This window comes from Salpingoeca rosetta, assembly GCF_000188695.1.
Source record: "Salpingoeca rosetta unplaced genomic scaffold supercont1.9, whole genome shotgun sequence".
Classification (NCBI taxonomy): domain Eukaryota; class Choanoflagellata; order Craspedida; family Salpingoecidae; genus Salpingoeca; species Salpingoeca rosetta.
Window position 1 is genome coordinate 954,808 of NW_004754925.1, and position 24,396 is coordinate 979,203.

The following is a 24,396-nucleotide window of genomic DNA, read 5'->3' on the forward strand; positions in this document are numbered from 1 at the left end:
GTCTCACTCCACACTCAAAGCAGCTGTCGTTTGTCGTTCTTCCCAGCAACAGCAACAACAACGGTCTTCTTGTGTTGGCTGGAAAATCAAATATCGCAGAATGTTGGCAACAGCATTGCTAATCGTCGGCGGCCTTGCGGTGCGATGAGATGTGGAGTTGTTTGTTGTTGTTGGGCTTTGGTGTTCATGTCATGCCACTGCGAAGTGATGTGAGAGGCGACCTCCATCAACCAGCGAGCAAGCAAGCACACTGATGTGACATGGTGGCTGCATCATCTCCTCTGCCTTGCTTGCGCTGTTGGCGTGTGTGTGTGTGTGTGTGGGAGGTTTAGGCCACCTGGACGCTGTGGGTGCACGTGCTTCGCCCAAGCCATGATCTCCTCCGCAGATACCAAGTGTGTGTGTGTGTTGATGTGTGTGTGTGTGTGTTGATGTGTGTGTGTGTGTGCTTGTGTGTGTGTGTGTGTGTGTGTGTGTGTGTGTGTGTGTGTGTGTGTGTGTGTGTGTGGCTTTTTCATGCCATCGAGCTGCGGGCATGAAAGAATATTGTGGCTCCCAGGCAGCCATGACTGTATCTTACACTTGTTGTCTCGTTTTGGTTGCACATTTGAGCAGAAGGGCAGCGTTCGCCCATGGGCCCTGATCACTGGCGCGTCCGATGGCATCGGCAAGGTGACTGACACACACGCAAACACACGCCCACACACGTCCACGAACGTCCACGAACGTCAACGTTTGCTACACTGCAACCATCGCACCTCCACCCAGCCTCTTCTGAGTTTGTGCTGATCATACCCGCGATCGTACCTCGGCCGCGTTTGATGACTAGGCGTTTGCTCTGGAGCTGGCCAAGCGCGGCTTCAACATCGTCCTCGTGTCTCGCACCCAGTCCAAGCTGGACGCCTGCGCCCAAGAGATCAAGGTGTGTGTGTGGAAGTGCGTATGTGTGTGTGTGTGTGTGTGGAAGTGTGTGTGTGTGTGTGTGTGTGGAAGTGCGTATGTGTGTGTGTGTGTGTGTGTGTGTGTGTGTGTGTGTGTGTGTGTGTGTGTGTGTGTGTGTGTGTGTGGAAGTGTGTGCGTGTGTGTGAGTGCGTGTAAGTGGTGTTGTAATTTTGACTGAAGGGTCACCCCATCTCACGATTGCAAATGCCCTACGTGTGGGCCGTTCCTCCGCGCGAGTGCAGAAGGCGAGCCCCTCCGCGGAGACACACGTGGTAAGCATTGACTTTGCCAAGTCCGACTTCCACGCCATCCGCAAGACCGTCGATGACGCCTGCAAGAACCGCGACATTGCACTGCTCATCAACAATGCAGGTGTGATGTGCTGTGGTGTGGTGTGGTGTGCGGTGTCATAATATGCACTGTGGTGTGGTGTTTGCTCACGCGGGCGCTCGCGCGTAAGTGTGTGTTGCGCGACAACAGTGACATCGCGCTGCCCGTTTCACCACGATGCTGCGCTTGTGCGTCTCTCCAGGCATGGGTACTCTGCCGACGCGGCTGCACGAGCTGAACGACAGTGAGACACAACAAGCCATCGACACCATGCAGGTCAACGTTGTCGCCTTCACCGCCGTCCTCAGGTCGCCAGCAAGCACTGGCTCTGTGTGTACGCCTGTGTGTGTGTGCATGTGTATGTGTGTGTGTGTGTGTGTTCATTTTGTGGATACACCCACGACTCACTGGACAGCATGTTCCCATGACAACCACCATCGTAACTTTCAGAGGTGTGACACCGCACCTTGTTGCGCGGGACCACCGCGGTGGGATTGTCAACGTGTCGTCGGCATCAGCCCTGCACGGCCTCCCTTACAACGCCGTCTACGCTGGCAGCAAGGTGCTCGCATGATGCTTGCATGTCGATGAATAGAGGGAAGAGATGGTTGTTTTTGGTGGCGATCTGGCTGTTCAGTCGTGAACACAGGAGCATGCGCGCACGCACGCACACACACACACACTCACTCACTCACACGCGCACACTCACACTCACTCACGCGCTCCCTGCTTCCTTTGCTTTGCAGGCGTACAACAACCTGGTCAGCCACACGATTGGCGTTGAGCTGAAGGAGAACAAGATCGATGTCCTCTCCTTCACACCGCTCTTCATCCAGACCAACATGGTGAGCAGCAGCAGCAGCAGCGGCAACAGTGCACTCGTTGTCCTTGCCTCCATTATCACCCCCTTCTCTCCCCAATAGCAGTCATTGCAAGACGTTTCTGTTGTTTATTGTCCGATAGCACCACGGCTTATCTTGGGTCCTAGTTTTAGTGCGCCGTGGTTGACGGCAGTCGACAACACGGCAGTCACCTCACAGATCAAACACACTAACTGGCACGCACGCACACATACACGCACACACGCGCACACACACACACACACACCAAACAGGTGCGAGCCAAGGCCAACCTGTTCATTGCCACGGCGCCAGCAGCGGTCAATGCGTGCCTGCGCAGTCTCGGGTACGAGTCGCGCACAACGGGCACGCTCTCGCACAAACTGCAGAGCCTTGCTGCCACCATCTACCCGCCGCTCGCCGGCGAGATGAGCATCAGCACCATGAAGAAAGTCCGCAAGCAGGTGCGTGGTGATGGGTGATGCAGCAAGTGATACCGTCGTGGTGGTGATGCATCGTTGTGGGTTGCTGTTGTGGTTGCTGTTGTGGTTGCTGTTGTGGGTTGCTGTTGTGGTGGAAGACATCACTGCGCACGAGTGGTGTACATTCTGCAGCTGCAGTAGCAGCTGCTGCTGTTGGTCGGAGTCTCACGTCCATGCCTGCATTTGCACGTGTGACAGGCGTTGGCGCGCATGGCAGCAAAGGCGAAGAAGCAGTGATCGCTGAGCCCTTCCTTCGCCCCATCAGCGCCGGCCCCTTGTTTTTGCTGTTGTCGCTGCAGTCTGTTACGTGTCACGCCCAAGTTGGCATCGCCGCAGTAAAACCCGTCCGCCACTGCACGAGCCACCCTCATCCTTGGTGTCCAACCCAGCACAGCACCATGTCTCACCTTCGCCATGCCCCATGTCATCACCACCACCGCAACCACCACAACCACCACCACAAATCAGCGACCAGCCGCATCATTTTCATCACATAAAAATTAATGGACGGGTGCGTGCACTCGCGTGTGCACGTGCGCGACCAGGGCCCGGGCCGCTCAGGATCTGTCAGAGACGATAGCGAACCACTGGCTGATGGCCTCAAGGTGGTGTTGGCCGTCAATGGCGAGGAAAGGCTGCTCCAGCCACGCGGAGAGACACACCAGCTGGTGTGTGCGAGCGGGCGCGGTGCCCATGTCTGCCAGCAAGGTGTGCTTCAACTGCAGCTCTTTGTCGTGGAGGGCCACGAGCGCCGACATGTGCGACGCCAGGTCGCATGGCGGCAGCCTCGATGTTGATGATGGCTTGTTGGCGCGCCGCAGCGGGGTTGACGATGGCGTGGTCTGCTGTCGATCCATCTCCCGCTGCAGGTTGCTGGCAATCGCACGCATCTTCTCCAAAATGCCCTCCTGCTCAAGAGAACCACACCCACCACGTGGGCGTGAGCAGCAATGAATGAATGTGCAAAGCATTGGATAATGGTTTGCACCCACGCACCCACACTCACACGCACCCACACCCACACTCACACTCACACGCACCCACCCACACACCCACACTCACACCCACCCACCCTCACACTGCACACTACAGCACAACGACGCACCAGCTTCTTGAGGTGGGCCGAGAGAAAGTCCCGTGCATCCATGGCCTTCATGAAAGCGGCATCCTCGGGTGTGGGTTCATGCTGCTCCTGCTGTGGCGAACGTACAGTCTGCCACTGAGTCCTGCACAGCCACACGTTGACATACAGAGACATGAGAGAAAGAGACAATGCGACAGCGTGTGAGAGCTTGTGAGAGCGTGTGAGAGAGTGCGTGTGAGAGTGGGTGTGTTGCTTGGTGCTCTTTGCGAATCAATTCGCACACGCAAACACACGTTAACACCAACACACGTGCGCGCACGTGTTTGTCTCCCTCCCTCTCTCTCTCTCTCACACACACACACACACACACGCATACAACACACACATACACACAGACACACAGACACACAGACACACATACACACAGACACACAGACACTGCAGCGCACCTGAGGCGGGTGAGTGCTGTACAGTATGATGACGCATGGCCAAGGGCACTGGCCTCAGCGTCCTCCCATGCGCGTCTCGCTCCCTGCCACAAGCGCACCTGCAGCACCAACCGCTCATCGCTCATCCTTCTGTCTGTGGAAAAGTCGCAGAAAATACACCCATTCCTCTGCAACGACAAGGAAAGGAGAAGGACCACGACGGTGATGATGATGAGGAGAGCAGCGAGGGGTGTGGTGTGGCCAGCGTCCCTGGCTGCTGTTGTGGTTGTGGTTGTGACTGTGGTGGTGGTGGTTGCTGGTGGCGGTGGTTGTGTTGCTGCGAGCGGATGTGAAGGTGATGGTGCGATTGAATCAACAACGGCACGATCAAGTGGAGATCAGTGGTGGCAGGCCGTCCGCACACTGGGTGCCAGGAAGAAGAAAGCGAGCGCCGCTGATGACACAGATGCTGGTGCGAATGAACCAGAAGTGGATGCCCTCCTCTCGGAACTCCTGGATGCATTGCGGGCACGATCCGAGTGCCCACTTGAACCATTGTTGCAACAAAGGGAACCCATCCACGTGCAAGGCGCTGGCGCATTGTTGGACTGGCCCTGCCTGCACTGGACACCCGAGCAGCTGGCCACCTCATGGCCACCACCGAAGGTCATGCGGGACGTCAAGGCCCTGCCGTCGCTCAACTCCTCATACATGTTCCCCAGTGACCAACCGCTGGCGCAATACCCAGAGGTGTACAACGCCACGTGGCGACCACACTTCTCCCGCCACAACCTTACCACGGACGCCTTTTTCGCCCACATGGCCTGCGCGGAAGGCGACAAGGCCGCTTGCACGAGTGTCCAAAACACCAACCCGGAGCTCCTTCGCGTCGGCAACAGCAGCGTCTGCGATGACGGCCTGAATGAAACCTGCGCAGCAGACGAGGACGCAGCTGTGTGCAGTGGAGGCTGCTCAGATGAAGCAGCGACTGGGGCAGCAACGCCAACCATGTCAGGTCGATCTGGTGATGAGGTTCGCCTCAATTTTGCCGGACCACTGGATGATCTGGGAGAGCTGGCATCCGACTTTCCCTTTGCCGCAGCAGTGCCCTGTGGGTTGGAGCACGAGGACCACTTTGAGGTTCGCCCGTATGTGTGGATCGCAGAGCGTGGTGCGCGCACTCCAACCCACTATGACGTGTTCAACAACGTCTACTTCCAAGTGTACGGAAACAAGACGTTCCTGCTTGCACCTCCCAGTACCCACAAGCAATTGAAGCTGCAATCTGCACTTCATCCAGCCCACCGCTCCGCACAGCGCCAACTCTCCCGCATCCACATGAACTTTTACACTGGTGAGCTTTGGCGGTGTTTCGTGTGTATGTGTGTGTATGTGTGTGTGCGTCCGTGTGTGTGTATGTGTGTGTGTGTGTGCGTCCGTGTGTGTGTGTGTGTGTGTGCGTCCGTGTGTGTGTGTGTGTTTGCATGTAACATTTATGATTCGTCTTCTTGAAACTTGTTACGAGTGTTCATTTAGGTTATGTTGCGCTTCACTTACTCATGGCATGCCCATTGTCATACAGGGGAGGCATCTGCAGTTCCGGTTTATCGTGTCACTCTTCAGCCTGGCGATGTGCTGACCATCCCGGCGCTGTGGTTGCATGAGGTCATTGCTGACACGCCGTCCATATCCGTCAACACGTGGAGCGGGTGTGTTGTCGTGTCTACGACAACACCTTTTTGCTCATCCTTGCTACGTATTTGGCAACGCAGCGTTTACACCATGCCCGATGGCTCATGTCTGTGCATGTGTGAATGTGCGTGTGTACCTGTGTGTGTGTGTGTGTGTGTGTGTGTGTGTGTGTGTGTGTGTGTGTGTGCGTGTGTGTGTCGTATTCACGTCCTACTCACCGACATGACCCTCTTTCTTCTGTACTCTTCTTTGCCATCAGGGCGCGTGCGACGTTTGTGTCTGATCAGGCCGGCAGCGAACTCGAGCGCGTCTTCAGCCACGATGAGCTGCTCCACGCCGCCACTGCGCCCCTCATTCTCCGCGAAATGCTCGTGCTCATCTACCAGGACCTCGCAATCACGTGCGATGCTACGTGATTGTGTGCGTGCGTGCGTGCGTGTGTGCATGTGTGTGTGTTTGTGCGTGGTTGTGTGCCTGTGCAAAATGCTGAGCTGTTGAGGTTGCAGCCAACCACTGTTCTCGCGTCCCCTCATTCCGTGACACATTCACACGTCCAGAGATGACGAGTGGGTGACGCTGCTGTTGGATGAACTGCTGATGGATCGATACGGCAGCATCGACGTCCCTTTCCAGTGCACCACCAATCACGATGGTGGAATGCGCGAAGCAGCTCATGCCAATGGTGATGGTGCAGCCTCTGGTGGCGAACAGACGCACATGCGCGCGTTGTGTGCGCGCGTGTGTCGCTCGCGGTCGTCCTTGAGCGCCACGAACACCACGACACCGCCGCCGTCATGCCGACACGATGAAGTGGACGCGTTCATTGCCAACGCCAACGTGGTGCTGCAGGACATTCAAGGGACAGTGCGCAATGTGGTGGCAGATTTGAAGCAGGTGCGAACAGGAGTGGAGCAATGTGCACTCTTGCTGACAGTGCTTGACTTTGTTCAAAGTGACGTGTCATCAGTCGTCCTCACACACACACACACACACACACACACTGATACACAAACGTACAGGTGCAAGAGCTGGTTGGCGACGGTGGCCGTGCCATGTTCAACACGCTGCTGCTGAACATGGTTGAGCGGGCAGCGGCGCACCTTGTTGGCCCAACACATGTCGCGCAGTTCATATACGACAGCATCTGTTGTGTGTGACATGAAGTTGGTGGAAAGATAGTCGACGTTGTGCTGCTTGATGGCGATACATGCGGTGATGTTGAGCGTTGATGTTTTTACCCAAACACCGCCATGTGCACGCGTGTGAGGTGACAATTATTTGTGTTGGCTGCGATGTTGAGGCGAGTGCTGGCTCGCTCGCTGTGCGTTTATGGAGTGTGTAGACAAGTCAAAAAGAGGAGAGCAGCAACAATAGGAAGGAAAAGCGTGCGAGTGTGTACAACAAGTGTGGACATGAGAACAAGGATGAAGAAAGGCGTTGTGTACATCCGAATTAACCGAACCTATCCTTGGCAAACAATGTAAAGCAGACAGGAGAAACATGGGTGCAGGCATGATGACATGTCACAACAACAACCCACTAGCCGTCACTTTGCTGTTGCTGCTGCTGCTGTTGCTGTTGCTGCTGAGAACGAAGCAAGTTGTAGTTGGGCGGCGCGTTGCGCCCTCGCCCACCTGAGCAGCGCAGCAGAGGGACGTGTAAGCAGAACACATCATCCAAGCGACAAGCGTGAACGGCAGCTCGTGCAAGCAAGCACACACACGCGTTTGCCAGTTCATGGCTAAAGCCAGCGACAAGACTCAACACCCACACATACACAAACCAAGCTTTTCACACATATATATATATACACACACACGCACACCTTTCTTTTGTCTCCCTGGTGCAGTTCTGCCGAAGTCGTTCTTGGGCTCAGTGTTCGTTGCAGTGTCTGTGGCCCCTACTTTGCTAACAGGTGCATTGCTTGCTTTCCCAGTGGTGGTGGTTGGTTGTGTCTGAGTGTTGTCCGTCTGGTGACGGGCAGTTGTGGAAACATTGGGGCGTGGAGGGGGTGCGGCAGTTGTTGCTGTGGCTGGTGCTGGACGCTCTTCAGGCGGCAGCGGCGTTGCAGCCAGTGCCTGCAGGTATCACACACAGTGTTAAAATGCGAATGGACAGCAGCAGGCGAGACAGGACAAAAAAGGTCGGTGCGCGGGAACTCAAGAAGACATTGAGACAGGACACACCGTACACCGCACACGCACGCACGCACACACACACACCGTACACACACACACACACACACACACACACACACACACACCGTACACACGCACACACAGAGCACGCCCACCTACCAGATCATCATCGTCCTCGCCACCGGCGCCTTCGTTGAAGATATCGCTGATGCTGGAGAGGCGAACTGGTGCTCCGCGTGCACGCGATTGGCGTGGTGGCAGTGGTGTCCGCAGCGCCGACACATCGAATTCGTCCTCGTCCTCACCGCCACAACTGATAGTGTCGGATGTGCCCTCACCAGCGGCTGCTGCTGTCACCTGCACACCAACATTGCCGCCGCCACGGCGAACAGCAGCGCCAGCATCGGTAGCGGCAGCGTATTCATCGTCATCATCGTCGCGGTCCGCATCAACAGGCTGCGGGTGCACAACTTCAACATTCACATCTGACACAGCATCTTCGCCTTCGTCGTTCTTTCGCACAGCGCTGGCCCTTCCTGGCCGTGCCCTCTGCTGCTGCTGCTGTCGCCGCTGCTGCTGTTGTGCACCGCGCGTGTGTGCTGCACGTGTGTTTGGAGCGTCACCACCAAGCAGCGCCCACACGTCTGCCATCTGGTCCTCCATGCTCCCAATCGACGACAGCATCGAGATCGCCGTTCCAGGTCGCGATGTGCTCCCGGGCCCTGTGGTGTCGACGCGTGTGTTTTGTGCGTGTGCGTGCGTGTGTGTGTGTGTGTGTGTGTGTGTGTGCGTGCGTGCGTGCGTATGCGTGCGCGTGTGTGTGTGTGTGTGCGCGTGCGTATGCGTGCGTGCGTGTGTGTGTGTGTTCATGGGTGATCTAAGACGCTGCAATCGGTGCATGTGATACGACAGCAACACCCACACTAACAGCAACACCCACACTAACAGCAACACCCACATCCATTCATACACCCCCACCCCCACACAATACACACACGTAAAAGCAAGTGGTGCAACAGCACTCCGTACTTGGCTTGCGCTGTTGTCGCTGCTGTGAGGTGCGGGCCACCTGATCCACGTCACTGACGCTGATGCGTGGAGAGAGTGCAGTTGAGGCGTCGAGGGCAGCGTGCCGACGTGGCGAGTCAACCACAGGCAATGACTCAGACTCCAATGGTGCCTGCTGCTGTCTCCATCGTTGTTGTTGTGGCTGCCGATAGGTGCGGGCTCTCCCACCAGCAGTCCCGTCACCAGCACCACCAGCGCGTGCGTGTGTTGGCGACAGGCGCCCCGGGTATGCCTCTTGTCGATTGCCGTGATCATCAGAAGACACGCTTGACTCGCTCCCAAACACATCCTCTTCTTCCTCTCCTTCTTGTTTGTGGCGTTCTCTCGCTGCTGCATATCGCCTATCCGGTGACATTGGCCACTGCTGTGCGGCTGTCATTGCTCGTCCTGGTGTTTTCGTACCTGGCGCTCGTTCCCTGTATGTACGCTGCGGTATCTGCTGCGGCTGCCTGTGCACCGACCGTGCTGCTCGCTGCTGCTGCACTGTTGCTGGGCGCCTTGTTGAGGTCGTTGGCGCTGGTGCTGCTGTTGGCTGTGTTTCTGGTGCGTTTCTATACTGTGTGTATTGCTGTCTTGCTCGCGTCATGGCTTCGCTCTTTGCCCGCACCGTCGATTGCGCTGTTTCCACTTCAGTTTGCAGCACCTGCACATGGCAATCGCAGCGTGAAACAAAACCAACAATCCCACACGTGAGGATGAACACAAACAATGTGTGTGCTCTTGGTGTGCTTGTGCGATCTTTGTGTGTTTGCGTGGATTGATCGGCAAAATGTCCAACACTAGTGTGCATGTACAACGTACAGCAATTCGTTCCCTCAGCTGGCTGTTGATGCGCAGGAGAGACGTCTTCTCTTCGCCACTTCGCTCCATCTGCTCAATGGTCTGATGTTGTCATCACAGCAGTCACGGCGCAAGAGAAGGAACACTCGTGAAGGAGAAGCGGTATTGGTCAGGCAACCACGCACGTGTGAGCGAGTGCAGTGACACATTCAGGATTACATGCGAGGAATAATATGTTGTCATGAAGCAGCATAGAGTCGACTGGGACACGAACCAGGCGGATCTCCTTCTTCAGCTCCAGATTCTGCGCTGTGAGCACGTGCAACTTCTCTCCAATCACGTCTTGCGCCGTCCTGCCACGTGAACAGCAAATGCAAAGGTGTAAAGGTGACACGCGCGCACACACACGCGCACGGGCAAACAAATGGGTTGAAAACACACAGGTGCAAAACCCCAAAACCGAGGTGCAGACATGCAGTCACCACAGCAGCCACGATGGTACTCATTGCAACACACACACACACACACACACACACACACACACACACACACACACACACGTTGCTGCCTGCATGGCGTCCTGTTCCCCACGAGCGTGTGCAATCCTCTGCCGTAACTGCTGCAGGGATTCACCAACGGCGCCCAGCGCAGACGCACACACACGCTGCAGTCGCTTGATCTGTCGCCATGGCCAAGCACAAAACGTGAGGTTGCGCGTGTGCGTGTGCGTGCGTGTGTGAGTGTGTGTGCTCTGCTCTGGTCCGCGCTCGTGGTTGGGTTCTTGTGTGTGTGCGAACAAAGCAGCAAGAAGCCAAGTAAGCACTCCGTCCCAAGGGATGCTGCCTGTTGTCACCTGCGCGCGGTCGGTGGTGCGCATGAGTGTGGCCTGCAGCTCCTCCAGCTGCGATTGCGACGACGCCAACTCGTCAAAGTGCTGCACAAGCACCTGCACGAGTGCAGCCGACTGCTCGCGAGCTTTTGTCTGTAACGCTGTTGCACGCAGCAGCTGTAGATGTCGCCACGTGTGATTGCAACGATGGATTTGGCGCGGAGGTGCACCAGAAGCAGTTTGTCAAAGGGGAGGGCGTGAGCGAGTGAGCGAACACGGGTCGTTAGAACGAGCGAGAGCATCCCGAGTACTGATTGGCGGTGAAACGCTGTTTGTGAATTGAATGAACACACAGTTACGATGAGGACAGCAACGTAGCATGCGGTAAAACAAGCAGTTCGTGCGCATGCTTTGGCACACACACACACACACACACACACACACACACACACATACCTCAGCGTTGTGTGCGCGGGCATTGGCCTGCATTTCACTGTCCAAGTCTTCCAGTTGCCTTGAAGCAAGAACACGAAACACCGAGCAGAGTGGACAGTAGCGCAAGTCTTGTGTCACAACGAAACAGAGGAGCAAAACACGACTGCCGCAAATGCGATTGTGGCTCAGTAATGTTCACAAAGGCAGGAATGCGATGTGTTCGCATGCAAGTAAGCGTGCTGAACTTGGTTGTACGCACTGTCGCAGACGATGGACGGTGTTCCTGTTCGCCTCTGCATCGCCGGCACTTGTCTCGGCCGCTTGCTCTGCCTGGCGAAGCTGTGACTCTGTGTTGACACACAATATGAAGAAGTGTCAGCAGTAATGCATGACTCAAGGGACGTCAACCTTCGAATGTTGCGCCATACACACGCACGCACGCGCACACACACACACATACACAGACAGACAAACACAGACAGCCACACACACGCACGCACGCGCGCGCACACACACAGACAAACGTAAAGGTGGAGGCGTACGGAGTTGAAATGCGCGCGTGCGGTGCTGTCCCAGTTCCGTCCGCAGCGCTTCCACGCGCGCCTCCAATTGCCCAATGGTGGACCGAAGTTCCTCTTTCTCATTTTCGCGATTTCCACTGCCGCCAGTGCCGTGTCCATCAGTGCCACGCGCCCAATTGCTGGCGTGCGTGATGGCTGGTTTGTACGCGCTTGCTTTGCTCGTCGAGGCGTCCAATGTGCTGACCAATTTCTCAGCATCTGCAGGAGTGGCAGCGGGTAGTACGTGCGCGTGTATGTGCGTATTCGTGCGCGCGCGTGAATGTGTGCATGCGTGAGCGTGTTGGACACGATGTGAGCGCTGCCAACGATGTCATCAGAAACGTCAAACAAGTGGTACCTTGGCAGAAACGCAGCAGCGCACCAATCACACCAACCCACTTCAAACATCGAAGCATGCACGCCTCCAGGCGCGCGCGTGCGTGTGTGCGTATGCGCGCGCGTGTGTGCGTGTGTGTGCGTATGTGAGTGAGTATGTGTGCGTATGTGTGTGTGTGTGTGTGTGTGTGTGTGGAGGCACCTGCTGTTGCGATTGGGTCATTGCCGGCAAGGAGACGGGCAATCACAGCGCGGTAGTGGTGGATGTGTTCATCACGATCACGAATCTCAGAGGCCAGCTCCTCCAGCTTACGACGTGCAGCCATCAGCTCGTGATTCTGCGTCGCCGCATCAGCGCTGTTGAGCGCATCTGAGACCACATGCACAGCAACGGACACGGGGTGTGTGATGAGATGAGGTGGCTAAGGGTGGCAGCTTGTGTGCATATGTGTGTGTGTGTGTGTGTACGTGTGTGTGTACGTGTGTGTGTGTGTGTTGTGGTGTGTATGGGTTGTGTGGACATGTTCAGCGTCGTGCAAGGCACCACTTTCGTTTCAAGTGAGCGCAAGCGACAGTACCGAAACGGGACTGCCACGTGGTGTTGATGGCGTCAAGTTGCTCCTTCAGGCGATCCTCCTTTGCTTTGAAGCCCTCGACATCCTGAGAGCAAATCGAAGCGAAGGCAACGACGTAAGATACAGAGGAGACGTGTGTGTTGAACCAAATGTAAGGCATGCTCCGCATCCATGTTGCACACACCTATGCTTTCAAAAAGCATGTGCGACATACAGTCCACCCAAGCACACGCACATGACACTTCTTCACGCGTCGTACCTCGCACAAGTGCTGCACCTCCGCCACAAGCGAGGCCTTGTCTGTCTCCAGCTGCGCGATGGTATTGCGCAACTCTCCAATATGCGCCTCGTGGTCCCTACAACAGCACAGCGGTGGTGCGTATGTTCGTGAATTGGGGGGGGGGGGGTGGGGTTGGTATGGACGTGTATGCGTGAGTGGGCGCGTGGGTGTGTGCATGAATGTGACAATGGATGTGTGCATGGATGTGAGAATGGATGTGTTAGTGTGAAGTTGCACCGCCATCCCCACATGAAACTGTGCAACATTGCGCTTTCTGGCATGAAAGAGAGATCGATGAAACAACAACAACAACAACAACAACAACAACAACAACAACAACAACAAACAACAACAACAACAACAACAACAACAACAACAACAACAACAACAACAACAACAACAACAACAACAACAACAACAACAACAACAACAACAACAACAAAAAAACGGCGTGCACATACGCTTGGGATTGCGTGTTTCCCTCTGTGGATACGTCCAGCTCCTGTTGAAGACGACTGAAACATGGATGAAGGGATACAAGAGATGGGTTGCATGGGTGGAAGGACCGATAGTCTAGTGCTGGCAATGAACAGCAGTAGCAATCACATCAACACATGTGTGATGTTTGTGTGCACATGCATATGTCCAGTCACGCGATGCCTCAACAACAACGACGACTCACGCAATGCGGCTGAGCAGGGCCTGTTTTTCTGCTTCATGATGTGCGCTGACGATGCACAAACACGTCATCACACGGGTGAGTTGTGCACGTGACAAAAAGGCTGCTTCAAACATTCGCAGTCTTGTATGGTTCTTCCCCCACACACGCACACAACGCACACAACACAGAGCATCAACATGCGCCCCAGCTACAGATGCACCATCCAGCGGAATCACACACGCGCGAGTGCACATGTGTACATGAGTCTCTGCTTCTCTGCTGTGTTCTGTTCAACGACACCACGAAGTGCAGTTGCCTCGCTGCGGGCGGAATCAATGTCCGCTTGCATCTTCTCCAGCTGCCGCTCATGTGTCACATTAATCTGCAATATGTGTGTGTGTGTGTGTGTGTGTGTGTGTGTAAGTTCCGTTGACGCACATCGAGAGCAAAACAAAAGTGACATTCATGGCGCGAACCCCATCGTGCAAAGCAAGTCAGTGCAACCACCGTTGTGCCCACCTCGGCGACGGAAGCGAGCTGCAGGTCAAACTGCTGTCGAATGGAGTCGTATTTGGCCTTTGCAGCAGCCAGCGCCTGCTTGTGGGATGCCTCAAGCTGCTGCGTTTTCCACACAAACTCCTTTTCTCTGTGTCGGAGGCAGAGTGTGCACAGTGCAACAGCAGATGTTGACTACAAAGGAAAGACATCACTCACACAAGCCACATATGCATTAAAAAGGGAATGTAGCCCCACAGCAACGCACACGCGCACACACACACACACGCACAGCCAACCAACAGAACACAACACAACACAGCTCAAAACAAACAAACACAAACAAACAAACAATCACGCAAGTACACCCACCTCTGTTCCATCTGCCTGGCCATATCCTCTGCACGCCACGTGCTTCGCTTGCGCTCCTCTGCTGCCTCTGCCACCTTCTGCTCCAACACCCGCCTGGGTGACATGGGCATGCACAATGCATGTGGTTGCAAGTGAGACCGTGTGTGCGCATGCTGTGTGTGTATGTGCGTGCATGTGTGCAGTGGGGAGGTGTGAGCGCTGTGCACACGCCAGACGCCTCTGTAGCAGCCACGCACTGCTTGTCGTTGCTGGCTGCGAGACGTTCTTGCAGGTGCTTCACTTCCTGATCTTTGAGCTTCACCTGGTCATCCAACAAGGGCAAAACAGAGCACGAGAGGTCAGCAAGCAGGACGTGACATCAGCCGTTGTTCACACACTCTCAGCCCGTGTGTCTGTGTGTCCGCGTGCCCGTCTTTGTCCTTCCGCTTTCTCATCACTCTCCGCTTTTTCTCATCACTCATCGCTTCCACTTCTCGCACATGCATCACCATACACGCACGCACACACACGCACGCACGCACGCACACACACACACACACTTAAGCCACTTACGGTTGCTTGCAGGCTGGCAGCGCTGTCTTCTGCATCTGTGAGCTTCTGTTTCAAGTCCTCATATGATCGATCGAGGATCTGGTCAAACTCAAGCTTCATGTCTCGCCGCTCTGCTTCCAGCCGCCACTCGAAGTCGTTCACTTTGAGCTGCCATCGTAAGAGAGGAGGGTTTGGCCACGCAGGCGCACAGATTAGCTACACTGCAGCTCCAGGGCTGCACAAAACACACATGGGCAGACGTCATAGCAAAAGCTAACGCCTATTAAAAGCGCGTGCCGTTTCTCTGTCCCCTCAGCAACAAGTACGCTCAATGCATATGCGCTAATCAACCACCCAACCTGCAGCTCTCGCCGTGCAGCCTCCGATGTCTGCAGCTGCTCGCGGCAGTGGCGGTCGTGTTCCCGCTTCTGCCGATCAAACTCCTCCTAACAGAGAGTGCGTGCGTGTGTGTCAGTGAGCAAGCTTGTGCATGCGTGTGTGTGTGTGTGACAGCACTGAGTCAGCAGCAAGATACATGCGAACATAGCTGCAATGTCATTGCCATGGATATGCACCTACGTAAGCACACACACACGCAATCCTACAAGAGCGCATACACAGAGCCACAACCACACTGACATGCTCACAACCATGGCAGCACCTGCATGGCTTTGATACGCTGCTTGTAGACGAAATCAAGCTGGTCAGCGCGGTGTCGCTGGATGTCCAGGTTCTTGGACAGCTCGGCGACTTGCACACGCAGGTCGCTGATGGTGGTGCTGGCCGTGGTCAAGCTGTGTTGCGTGGTCTCCAGCGCCTCCGTCTTCTCCTGCAGCGATCTGGAGCAGGTGGCCAGCGCTTGTCTGGCGCGTTCATACCGCAGCCCTGCACGGGCCAGCGCTGCGCGCGCAGCCTTGAGCTCTTGCTCTTGCTGCGCCGCCATCTCCGCCAAGCCCACGCAGCGTCGTTGTTGCTGCTGCTGCTGCTGGTGTTGCAAGTGACTGCGGTGGCGGTGTTCCCCACCGACGTGCTGCGCTGACTGGTGTGCATCACCTGTGCTCTCGCCTCTTCTGCTAAGCCCCTGACCTGTGTGCTCACTCCGCAGGCTCTTCCTCTGCATCGCCTGCATCGCCTGCATGATGGTGTCATCACTGCCATCCCCCATGGCCGCGTCCGTGTTGTTGTCCTTCCACCAACACCACACACACAGCCGTTGCAGTCCGCCGCCGTTGGCTGCGGGTTTTGGTGTCGCGATCCGCAGTTTCTTGCGCCACAACCAAACAACCCACACAAACAAAACCCACGTGGAATAACATGATTGATGATGATGAGCACACGCAGTGATGATGGGGGTGAAGACAGCTCGCCGCTGTTGAGGCAGCAGCTGCAGACTGTTGGTGAAGGTGTTGGAGAGGCCGGCACCGTCGATGCTCGCACAAGCAGCTATGTGAACGCTGTTCGGAACACACAGCAGCACGCTGCAGCGCCGAATGCACACCATGCAGCTGCCGTCAGTGCTGATGCGACACGGCAGTACTCCGAACACACAGAGCAGCAGCAAGCAGCACACGCAAAGCAGGGGAACACACAGAAGAGAGGCACGTATGAGCGAGAAGATGAGGGAAAGGAAGGTCGCTACATCTTGACAGAGGACGAGTGCTATGAGACGGAGGGACCTTCGCCTGCAGACTTAGCATCCTGGTGGGGCCGAACAGCGTACACGTACGGCAAACCGCTCATCGACATCGCTGCAAAGGGACCCGTGAACCTGAAGCACCTGCCACCGCTGGCCAAGCACGATAACATCGACTACACCGTGGGCCGGCTCGAGAAGGCGTGGAATGAGGAAAAGCAGAGGAAGCAAGGCGCTGGCGGCGGCAAGGGCCGTCCCAGTCTGATGCGCGCCGCTGCTCGTGCACACTTGACGGAGATCATCATATCCGGCTTCCTCGCTGTGGGAGAGAGCCTGGCGTACATTGTGCAGCCCATTCTCCTGCGCTTGCTCGTAGCGTGGATCCAGGATGAGGATGCCAAGGACTACGGCACAGGGTTTGGGCTGGCGATTGGGCTTGTGCTCTTCTCCATCTTCCAGGCCGTCGTGCACCACTTCCTGTACTTCTACACCATGCGCATGGGCTGGAACCTTCGCATTGGCTTCATTGGGCTCGTGCACAAGAAGCTGTTGAGCCTCAGCACCAGCACCGTAGCCGCGTTCTCCCCTGGCAAGGCAGTCAACCTCATCTCCACTGACGTGTTACGTTTCGACACTTATCTCCCGAGCCTCCACTTTATCTGGACCAGCCCGCTCGAAGTCATCGTCTGCACCGTCCTCATCATCAACCAGGTGCGGCCACTGGGCGCGTGCACACACTGTATGTGTGTGTGTGTCTTGTGTGTGTGTGTGTCTTGTGTGTGTGTCTTGTGTGTGTCTTGTGTGTGTCTTGTGTGTGGCTTGTGTGTGTCTTGTGTGTGTCTTGTGTGTCTTGTGTGTTGTGTAAAGTGTCCAGTGGGACTGTGTGGATGCTACTGCACATCACTTCACGACCGCGACAACGGCGACCACCACGACCGCCATCATACGGCCTCCTTCACCACTCATGCACAATGCTTGGCGGGGAGCAGGTTGGCGTGGTGCCTGGGTTTGCCGGCATTGGCGTGCTCATCTTGTCCATGGGCCTGATGATCTGGTTTGGCCAAGTGTTTGCTCGCCTACGCAAGCGAACCGCCATGCGCACAGACAAGCGCGTTCGCCTCACATCGTAAGCTCCCCACAACTACTGTATGCATCATCTATGTGCGTGCGTGTGTGTGTGTGTGTGTGTGTGTGTGTGTGTGTGTGTGTGTGTGTGTGTGTGTGTGTGTGTGTGTGTGTGTGTGTGTGTGTGTGTGTGTTTGTGTGTTTGTCCGATCGCACCTAGTCACAACCACCACCACGCCGGCCACCCTTGTCACCACCGCCACCATGTGCAGCGAGGTTCTCTCTGCGATGCTCTCCGTCAAGGCGTACGCATGGGAAATGCCATTCAGTCAAAAAATCAGTGCGTTGTACAATGTGTACATGTGTGTGCGTGTGTGTGCGTCCTTGTGTGCACATGCGCGTGTGTGGGAATATGTGTGCTGGCAACGGCTCGTGCCACATACATGTGCGCTCACGATGCGCGTGTGTGCATGCGTATGTGTGTGTGTGCATTTTTGCGTGTGCGTGTGTGTGTGTACGTGCGCTGACAGATGAACTGCGCAATCGCGAGGCCAAGACGATTCTTGCCTCACAGTACATGAAGGCTGCCAACGCCAGCATGTACTTCTCCGCTCCAGCTCTCGCTGCACTTGGTAGAGAGTGTTGCGTGTGTGTATGCATGTGCGTGTGTATACGCGTGTGTGTGCGCGCGCGTGTGTGTGCGTGTGAGCATAGTGGAGCCTGCTGCCGAGAGGTAGGCCAGCATAACACACACACTCTCCTGTTTGCACCCACACCCGTTTACTCATACTCGCACGCCCGCGTTGTGCTGGGCATGCAGTGACATTCTCCGTGATGTGGGTGCGTGACGAGCCGCTGGAGCTGCCGAGTGTTCTATTTGTGCTGTCGCTGCTACAAGTGCTTCGCTTGGGGCTCGGCAAGAAGTTCTCAAGGTACCGAGAGTGCACACGCATGGTCTCTGCCAGCGCGGTTGTTGTGCGTCATTCCACCAGCTGCACACATACCCACCCACCCCACCCACCCTCTACAGTTTGCGTGTTGCATGTGCATTGTGCCAATGGCTTACCGACCCACCACCACCATCACCACCACCACCACCAGAACAATGGAGAGCGGACCAGAGGCGATTATTGCACTGCGCCGCCTGCAGGAGTTCCTCCAACTCGCAGAGCTGAAGGCCCTCCCAACATCACCGCCTTCTTCATCGTCATCGCGACAGGAGCAGGGTACGAATGCCGGAAAGGCGAACGGGACCGCTCGCTCTGAGTATAACACGATGACCACCACAGCAGAAAAAACTTCAACAAATGCAGCAGCAGCAGCAACAACAGCAACAACAGCAGCAGCAGCAGCAACAGCAACAGCGGCAACAACAGCGGCAACAACAGCGGCAACAACAGCAGCGTTGGCATCATCGTCGTCTTCGCCGTCACCACCGCTGCTGCTGCTGGAGAATGCGCGCATCTGGTGGGACGATCCCAGCAGCACGTTTGAACTTGGCGGCGTGACCATCAGGGCCGACCGGCCGCAGCTCATCGCCATCACGGGCGCTGTTGGTGCGGGCAAGTCCACGCTTCTCGCTGCGCTTGCTGGGGAGGCGCTAACTGCTCCGCCGCCAACAACCGCTGGCGGTATGGCGTACGCCCCACAGCAGCCGTGGATCTTCTCGGGCACCCTGCGCTCGAACGTGCTGTTCACGCGGGCCATGGACACGAAGCGGTACACGGCCGCCATCGCCGCGTGTGCCCTCGAGCGCGACATTGAGCTGCTCCCCGCGGGTGAGGACACGGAGATTGGCGAGAAGGGCGTGAACCTCTCTGGCGGGCAGAAGGCGCGTGTTGGTCTGGCTCGCTGTATGTACTCGGATGCGGGGGTGGTGCTGCTTGACGACCCGCTGGCGGCGGTCGATCCCGACGTCGCCGAGCACCTGTTCACGCGCGCCATCGCCCCCATGAGCAAGACACGCATTGTCGTGCTGGTGACGCACCACCCGCACTTTGCGGCGCAGGCAGACGTGGTGTATGCTGTTGACGGCGGCCGCGTTCGGCGCGTGAGTGCAGACGAATTTGCCCGCATGACAAGCGCCAACAGCGGCGATGGGGTGCTGGCCACTCGAAAGAAGGAGAACGTGGACGACGAAGGAAAGCACGCGAAGGACAGGGACGCAAGCAAGACTGCTGTTGGGGGCAAGGCTGGTGGTGATACTGATGGTGGTGATGATGAACCAAAGAAGGAACGGCGCACGTCAAAGCTCGGTACGTCATGGTTCGTGTGGTGGCTGTTTTACAACAACCTATTGTGGTGTTGTGGGTTGAGGGACTCCTCACTTAACATCGCAACCTCACACGCATGTATGCGTATGCACTCAAACACGCACGCACGCCTGTCCACAAACACGCACATGCACATGCACATGCACACACACATACATGAACGCGTTTACATCTACATCTGCTGCAGTGATGGAGGAGGAGCGTGGCGTGGGCGTGGTGTCGGCCAGAACGTATTGGCTGTACATGAAATCGGCAGGCGCTTTTCTCGCTGTCTTCGTCCTCGCAAACTTCTTCCGTGCGTTTTTATCACAGCAGGCACTGGGGTTGAGGTGCTGGTGTTGGTGTTGGGGATACTGTGCTGTGGCTTGTGTCGTGGTTTGGGGGCATTTCCACTCACGTGCATGGTGGGCGTGTTGCTGGTTCTGGTTCTTCCCGCGCTGTGCTGTTAGCGGATTGTGAGCGAGCGTGTGTTGGTTGTGTGCTGACATGAGTTCATGTCACTCCATCTTGCTTGCGAACTTATCAATTGTGCGTGCGGGCCGGCGCAGTGTCGCAGGGTTTGCTGATGGTGACCGACTTCTGGCTGCAGCGGTGGGCACGACAGGACGAAGCAGATCAGCAGGATGCAACAAACGTGCACACATATGTTGGGCTTGGCATCTCCACCACCGCCTTTTCTCTTCTCGGTCTGTTGCCTCAACCCCTTTTTTGTTTTTCATACACACGTGGTTCATTCGGCAGCAGGACCTGCCTCCACACACATTCGCACACACACACGCACGCACACACACACACACTCACACGCACACACAAACACTCGCACACACAAACACTCGCATACAAACACACACGCACACACGCACACACTCGCTGCCTTTGTGTGTTGTGTCTCAGGCTCGATTCTGTTCTTCGTGGCTGCGACGCGGTCCAACAGCACGCTACACCACCGGGCGCTGGCCTCCGTCCTCAACGCTCCGCTGGGCTTCTTCTCCGCAAATCCGCTCGGCCGCATCCTCAACAGATTCGCATCAGGTGCCACGGTGATAGGGGTCGTGGCGGTGATGGCAATGATGGAATTGGTGGTGCTTGTAGTGGTGTTGTGTCTTGTGCCGTCGAAGATGTGTTGTGAGGCTTGTTCTATCATCCTCACTCATCAGCACGCAAACGCGCGCGCACACACATCTGCACATACACATCTGCACACACCCACACATCTGCACACATCTGCACACATCTGCACACATCTGCACACATCTGCACACACACACATGTAGATCTGGGCCAAGTGGACGAGATGCTGCCGCCATTCGCCTTCAACATGCTGCAACTGCTTGCCGTGTGCTTGGGCTCGCTCGTGTTCGGTGCGTGTCTACTTCACACGCATTCATGCATGCATCTGCCGAGCATGATGCAAACCATTGCCTCAATACTGCTGCATGACTCAGGCCATCGTATCGATCAACCTTTCCAAATCTCACCTGCTTCCCTTCTTCGACCCTTCGTCCCTCTCAATCCTCAATCCTCAACCCTCAACCATGCATGCTGCAGCGTGTGTTGCTGTTCCCTGGATTGCCATTGGCGTGCTTCCCCTCTTCTATCTCCTTGCCAGGATCCGCCAGCGCGCCGCCCGTCCGCTCCGGGACCTCAAACGCCTCGACGGTACAAGGTGCAGTGAGCAACGCATCGTGTCTGCGGTTTGCGTTGTGCGTGCCGGTTGCGTGGTTTGGTTGGGTTTGCTTCGCTTGTTTAAGGCACGAACAGCTGCTTTGCGCACCTAATCACCCACTCCCAGCTGTAACCTCATTGACACTCGCACAAACACACTCACACACACTCACACACACTCTCTCGCACACACACACACACACACACTCTCTCTCGCACACACTCACGCACACACACACACACTGCAGCCGCTCGCCGGTGTATGCTGCGTTTTCGGCGTCCCTTGCCGGGCTGACGTGCATTCGCGTATTCCAGAAGCAGCGCGATGTGCACGCCGCTTTTCTTCGTCTGCTCAAAACAAACTCAAACGCCTGGTTCTGGTGGCTCATTGGTCAGTCAGCGACGTCTCGGCAACTTGCCTGAACGTGGTCCCATGTTTCTGCTGCCTCTACGTTCATGCTCCAATCACAACTGCAAATCCCCTCATCACACCACACCACCTCCTCATCGTGTCACTTCACCTCAACTTCCGCTTCTGGTTGTCTTGGCAGTGAACCGGTGGCTTGGCTTCCGGCTTGATCTTCTGAGCACGACCGTTGTTGGCGCCACAAGCATCCTCGGCGTTGCGCTCAAGGGCCACATTGAGGCCGGCCTGCTTGGCCTGGCTCTCGTGTACACGCTCTCCCTCAGCGGCGTGTTCCAGTACATGGTGCGGGTACACATGTGATTGTGGCGCTGTTGTGGTGTTGTGGCACTGTTGTCATGTTATTGTACGATTTCCAGGTTTGCGTGCACTATCTTGGTTCCGCACTGTCGCTCTTGCCACAAGCATTCCCGTGTTTGCAACACCTCACATTGCAGTGTGCCTCCTTGCTTTGGTTGTTCTCACATGTTCTCGCCACCCGTGTGTGTGTGTGGATAACAGGTCCGGTTGTCTGCGCAGGTGGAGACGTTCATGACGAGCGTGGAGCGCTTGCATCATTACATCTCCGACATTCCGCAAGAAGAAGATACAATTGCCCGCGTTGCCCCAGCAGATCCGCCACCACCCGCCCCGCTGGCACCAGCAGCGTGGCCTGTCAACGGCGACATCACAGCAAAGGCGCTGTGCATGCGCTATCGCGACACCATGCCCGACGTGCTCCACAACCTCACCTTCCACATCCCCGCCGGGTCAAAGGTGAGCTGCCCTGCGTGCGTGCGTGTGTGTGTGTGTGTGTGTGTGTGTGTATGTGTGTGTGTGTGTGCGTGTGTGTGCGTGCGTGCGTGTATGTACAATCATGACATGACCATCTTCTTCCGCCCCATGTTTCCTCGTTGCAGGTTGGACTGATTGGACGCACCGGTAGCGGGAAGAGTTCCCTGGCACAGGTGCGCTGCTGTCATGGCGTGGTGTGGCACATCTTTGCTGACCACGCGTGTGTGTGCGTGCGTGTGTGTTTGTTTATGTGTGTGTGTGTGTGTTTTCATGTGTGTTCATGTGTGTGCGTGCGTGTGTGTTTGTTTATGTGTGTGTGTTTTCATGTGTGGGCATGTGTGTGCGTTGTTTTGCTGTTCTCACAGTCACCACCACCATCAGACGCTGTTTGGCCTTGGCGTGATTAGTGGCGGGCACCTTGAAATTGACAACATCGACACTCTGCAAGTCGCCCGAACGGTAATCCCTCCTGTGGTGTAGACCAAGACATCTCGTGTGTTCGCGCACATCTCTGCGCATTCATGCCGCAACTCCATCCCGGTACTTACCCCACCACCATCACCACCATTTACCACCATCATCACCACCATTACCACCATCATCACCCACCATTACCACCATCATCACCACCATTTACCACCCACCATCACCCACCATTACCACCCACCATCGCCACCATCGCCAGACACTGCGTGGTGGGTTGAGCCTGATTCCACAGGAGCCGAATCTGTTCAGCGGGTCGCTGCGCTTCAACCTCGATCCCTTTTCGCAGCACTCAACCGATGACATTCGCGCCGCCCTCGCTGCCGTGCAGCTCAATTCCCTCGATATTGACATGCAGGTCCGCTAATGCCCGACCGCGTGCATGCGCGCGCGTGTGTATGTGTGCGTGTGTGTATGTGTGCGTGTGTGTATGTGTTTGTATGTGTGCATGTGTGTATGTGTTTGTGTGTGCGCTCGTGCATGCATTTGTTTCTCCCCACACCTCGCCTCTTGTCTCTCCATCTCTCCATCTTTCCATCTCTCTCTCTGTGCGTGGGTTGATGGATGATGGTCGAGGATCGTCAAGTGCACCCAACTCGCAATGGCTGATCATATGTGATTCCTCATCTGTGTCCCGCAATCTGTCTCTCCGTATGACCATCCTTCAACACGACACAGGTGCAAGAAGGCGGAGGCAACTTTAGTGTTGGGCAGAAGCAGCTGCTGTCGATGGCGCGCGCTGTACTTCGTCGCTCCCGTGTTGTTGTTCTGGATGAGGCCACGGCAAACGTTGACTACAACACAGACGCCCTCATCCAAGAGTAAGACCAGCTGCGCGCATGCGTGTGCATGTGTGCGTATGCGATCTTGTGGTTGTCAGCCAGCTTTGCTTCTACACGCGCCAATGCTCATTTGTGACCTCACACATGCACACACATGCACACACATGCATACACACTCCACTTGCCATTGGGCCAGCACGCTGCGCAACCATGCGAGCTTCAAGGAGTGCACGCTGATTGTGATTGCTCACCGCCTGCAGACGATTCGCGATGCAGACATGATCATTGAGCTCGATGGAGGTCCGTACGCAACCGAGAGTTGAGGATGAGTGGGGCGGGGCCCGTGGGGTTGTTTGCTGTGGTGGGATAGTGGAGTGCGTGTTTGTACGCATGTGTGTGTGTGTGTGTGCGAGGGGCGGGGAAGTGGTTTTCACAGAGGT

At 56.1% G+C, this 24,396-nt stretch overlaps 5 protein-coding genes across 5 annotated transcripts; 3 read left to right on the forward strand and 2 right to left on the reverse strand.

Annotated features, from left to right (window-relative positions):
* The first annotated feature begins 95 nt into the window (after positions 1 to 95).
* On the forward strand, positions 96 to 2,946 carry PTSG_04111 (uncharacterized protein). The gene is made up of 10 exons (XM_004994950.1): positions 96 to 139; positions 333 to 395; positions 616 to 672; positions 830 to 922; positions 1,185 to 1,314; positions 1,475 to 1,580; positions 1,723 to 1,834; positions 2,019 to 2,117; positions 2,387 to 2,575; positions 2,792 to 2,946. The coding sequence occupies exons 1-10, from the start codon at positions 101 to 103 to the stop codon at positions 2,828 to 2,830; spliced, it is 927 nt and encodes a 308-aa protein (XP_004995007.1). The 5' UTR covers positions 96 to 100; the 3' UTR covers positions 2,831 to 2,946.
* Positions 2,208 to 4,270, reverse strand: PTSG_04112 (uncharacterized protein). Its single transcript, XM_004994951.1, has 3 exons — positions 4,127 to 4,270; positions 3,699 to 3,819; positions 2,208 to 3,501 (listed from the first exon to the last, which is right to left on the reverse strand). The coding sequence occupies exons 1-3, from the start codon at positions 4,249 to 4,251 to the stop codon at positions 3,151 to 3,153; spliced, it is 597 nt and encodes a 198-aa protein (XP_004995008.1). The 5' UTR covers positions 4,252 to 4,270; the 3' UTR covers positions 2,208 to 3,150.
* A 66-nt stretch (positions 4,271 to 4,336) lies between these two features.
* On the forward strand, positions 4,337 to 6,954 carry PTSG_04113 (uncharacterized protein; the record flags this gene model as incomplete). The annotated part of the gene is made up of 5 exons (XM_004994952.1): positions 4,337 to 5,459; positions 5,688 to 5,814; positions 6,057 to 6,197; positions 6,355 to 6,691; positions 6,817 to 6,954. The coding sequence occupies 5 exons, from the start codon at positions 4,337 to 4,339 to the stop codon at positions 6,952 to 6,954; spliced, it is 1,866 nt and encodes a 621-aa protein (XP_004995009.1).
* A 126-nt stretch (positions 6,955 to 7,080) lies between these two features.
* Positions 7,081 to 16,086, reverse strand: PTSG_04114 (uncharacterized protein). The gene is made up of 23 exons (XM_004994953.1): positions 15,519 to 16,086; positions 15,217 to 15,303; positions 14,879 to 15,025; positions 14,563 to 14,627; positions 14,327 to 14,419; positions 13,979 to 14,105; positions 13,720 to 13,841; positions 13,481 to 13,525; positions 13,260 to 13,313; positions 12,778 to 12,874; positions 12,522 to 12,603; positions 12,146 to 12,313; positions 11,590 to 11,826; positions 11,307 to 11,394; positions 11,069 to 11,126; positions 10,637 to 10,789; positions 10,344 to 10,462; positions 10,058 to 10,136; positions 9,805 to 9,885; positions 8,965 to 9,646; positions 8,095 to 8,657; positions 7,623 to 7,875; positions 7,081 to 7,431 (listed from the first exon to the last, which is right to left on the reverse strand). Exons 1-23 carry the CDS (start codon positions 16,020 to 16,022, stop codon positions 7,337 to 7,339), a joined length of 3,999 nt encoding a protein of 1,332 aa, XP_004995010.1. The 5' UTR covers positions 16,023 to 16,086; the 3' UTR covers positions 7,081 to 7,336.
* A 92-nt stretch (positions 16,087 to 16,178) lies between these two features.
* Positions 16,179 to 24,279, forward strand: PTSG_04115 (multidrug resistance associated protein 1; the record flags this gene model as incomplete). The annotated part of the gene is made up of 19 exons (XM_004994954.1): positions 16,179 to 17,201; positions 17,480 to 17,616; positions 17,828 to 17,895; positions 18,086 to 18,187; positions 18,376 to 18,487; positions 18,657 to 19,810; positions 20,016 to 20,123; positions 20,377 to 20,514; positions 20,723 to 20,860; positions 21,103 to 21,189; positions 21,377 to 21,494; positions 21,742 to 21,884; positions 22,045 to 22,202; positions 22,419 to 22,673; positions 22,817 to 22,864; positions 23,073 to 23,150; positions 23,377 to 23,532; positions 23,853 to 23,995; positions 24,153 to 24,279. 19 exons carry the CDS (start codon positions 16,179 to 16,181, stop codon positions 24,277 to 24,279), a joined length of 4,293 nt encoding a protein of 1,430 aa, XP_004995011.1.
* Positions 24,280 to 24,396: the final 117 nt, after the last annotated feature.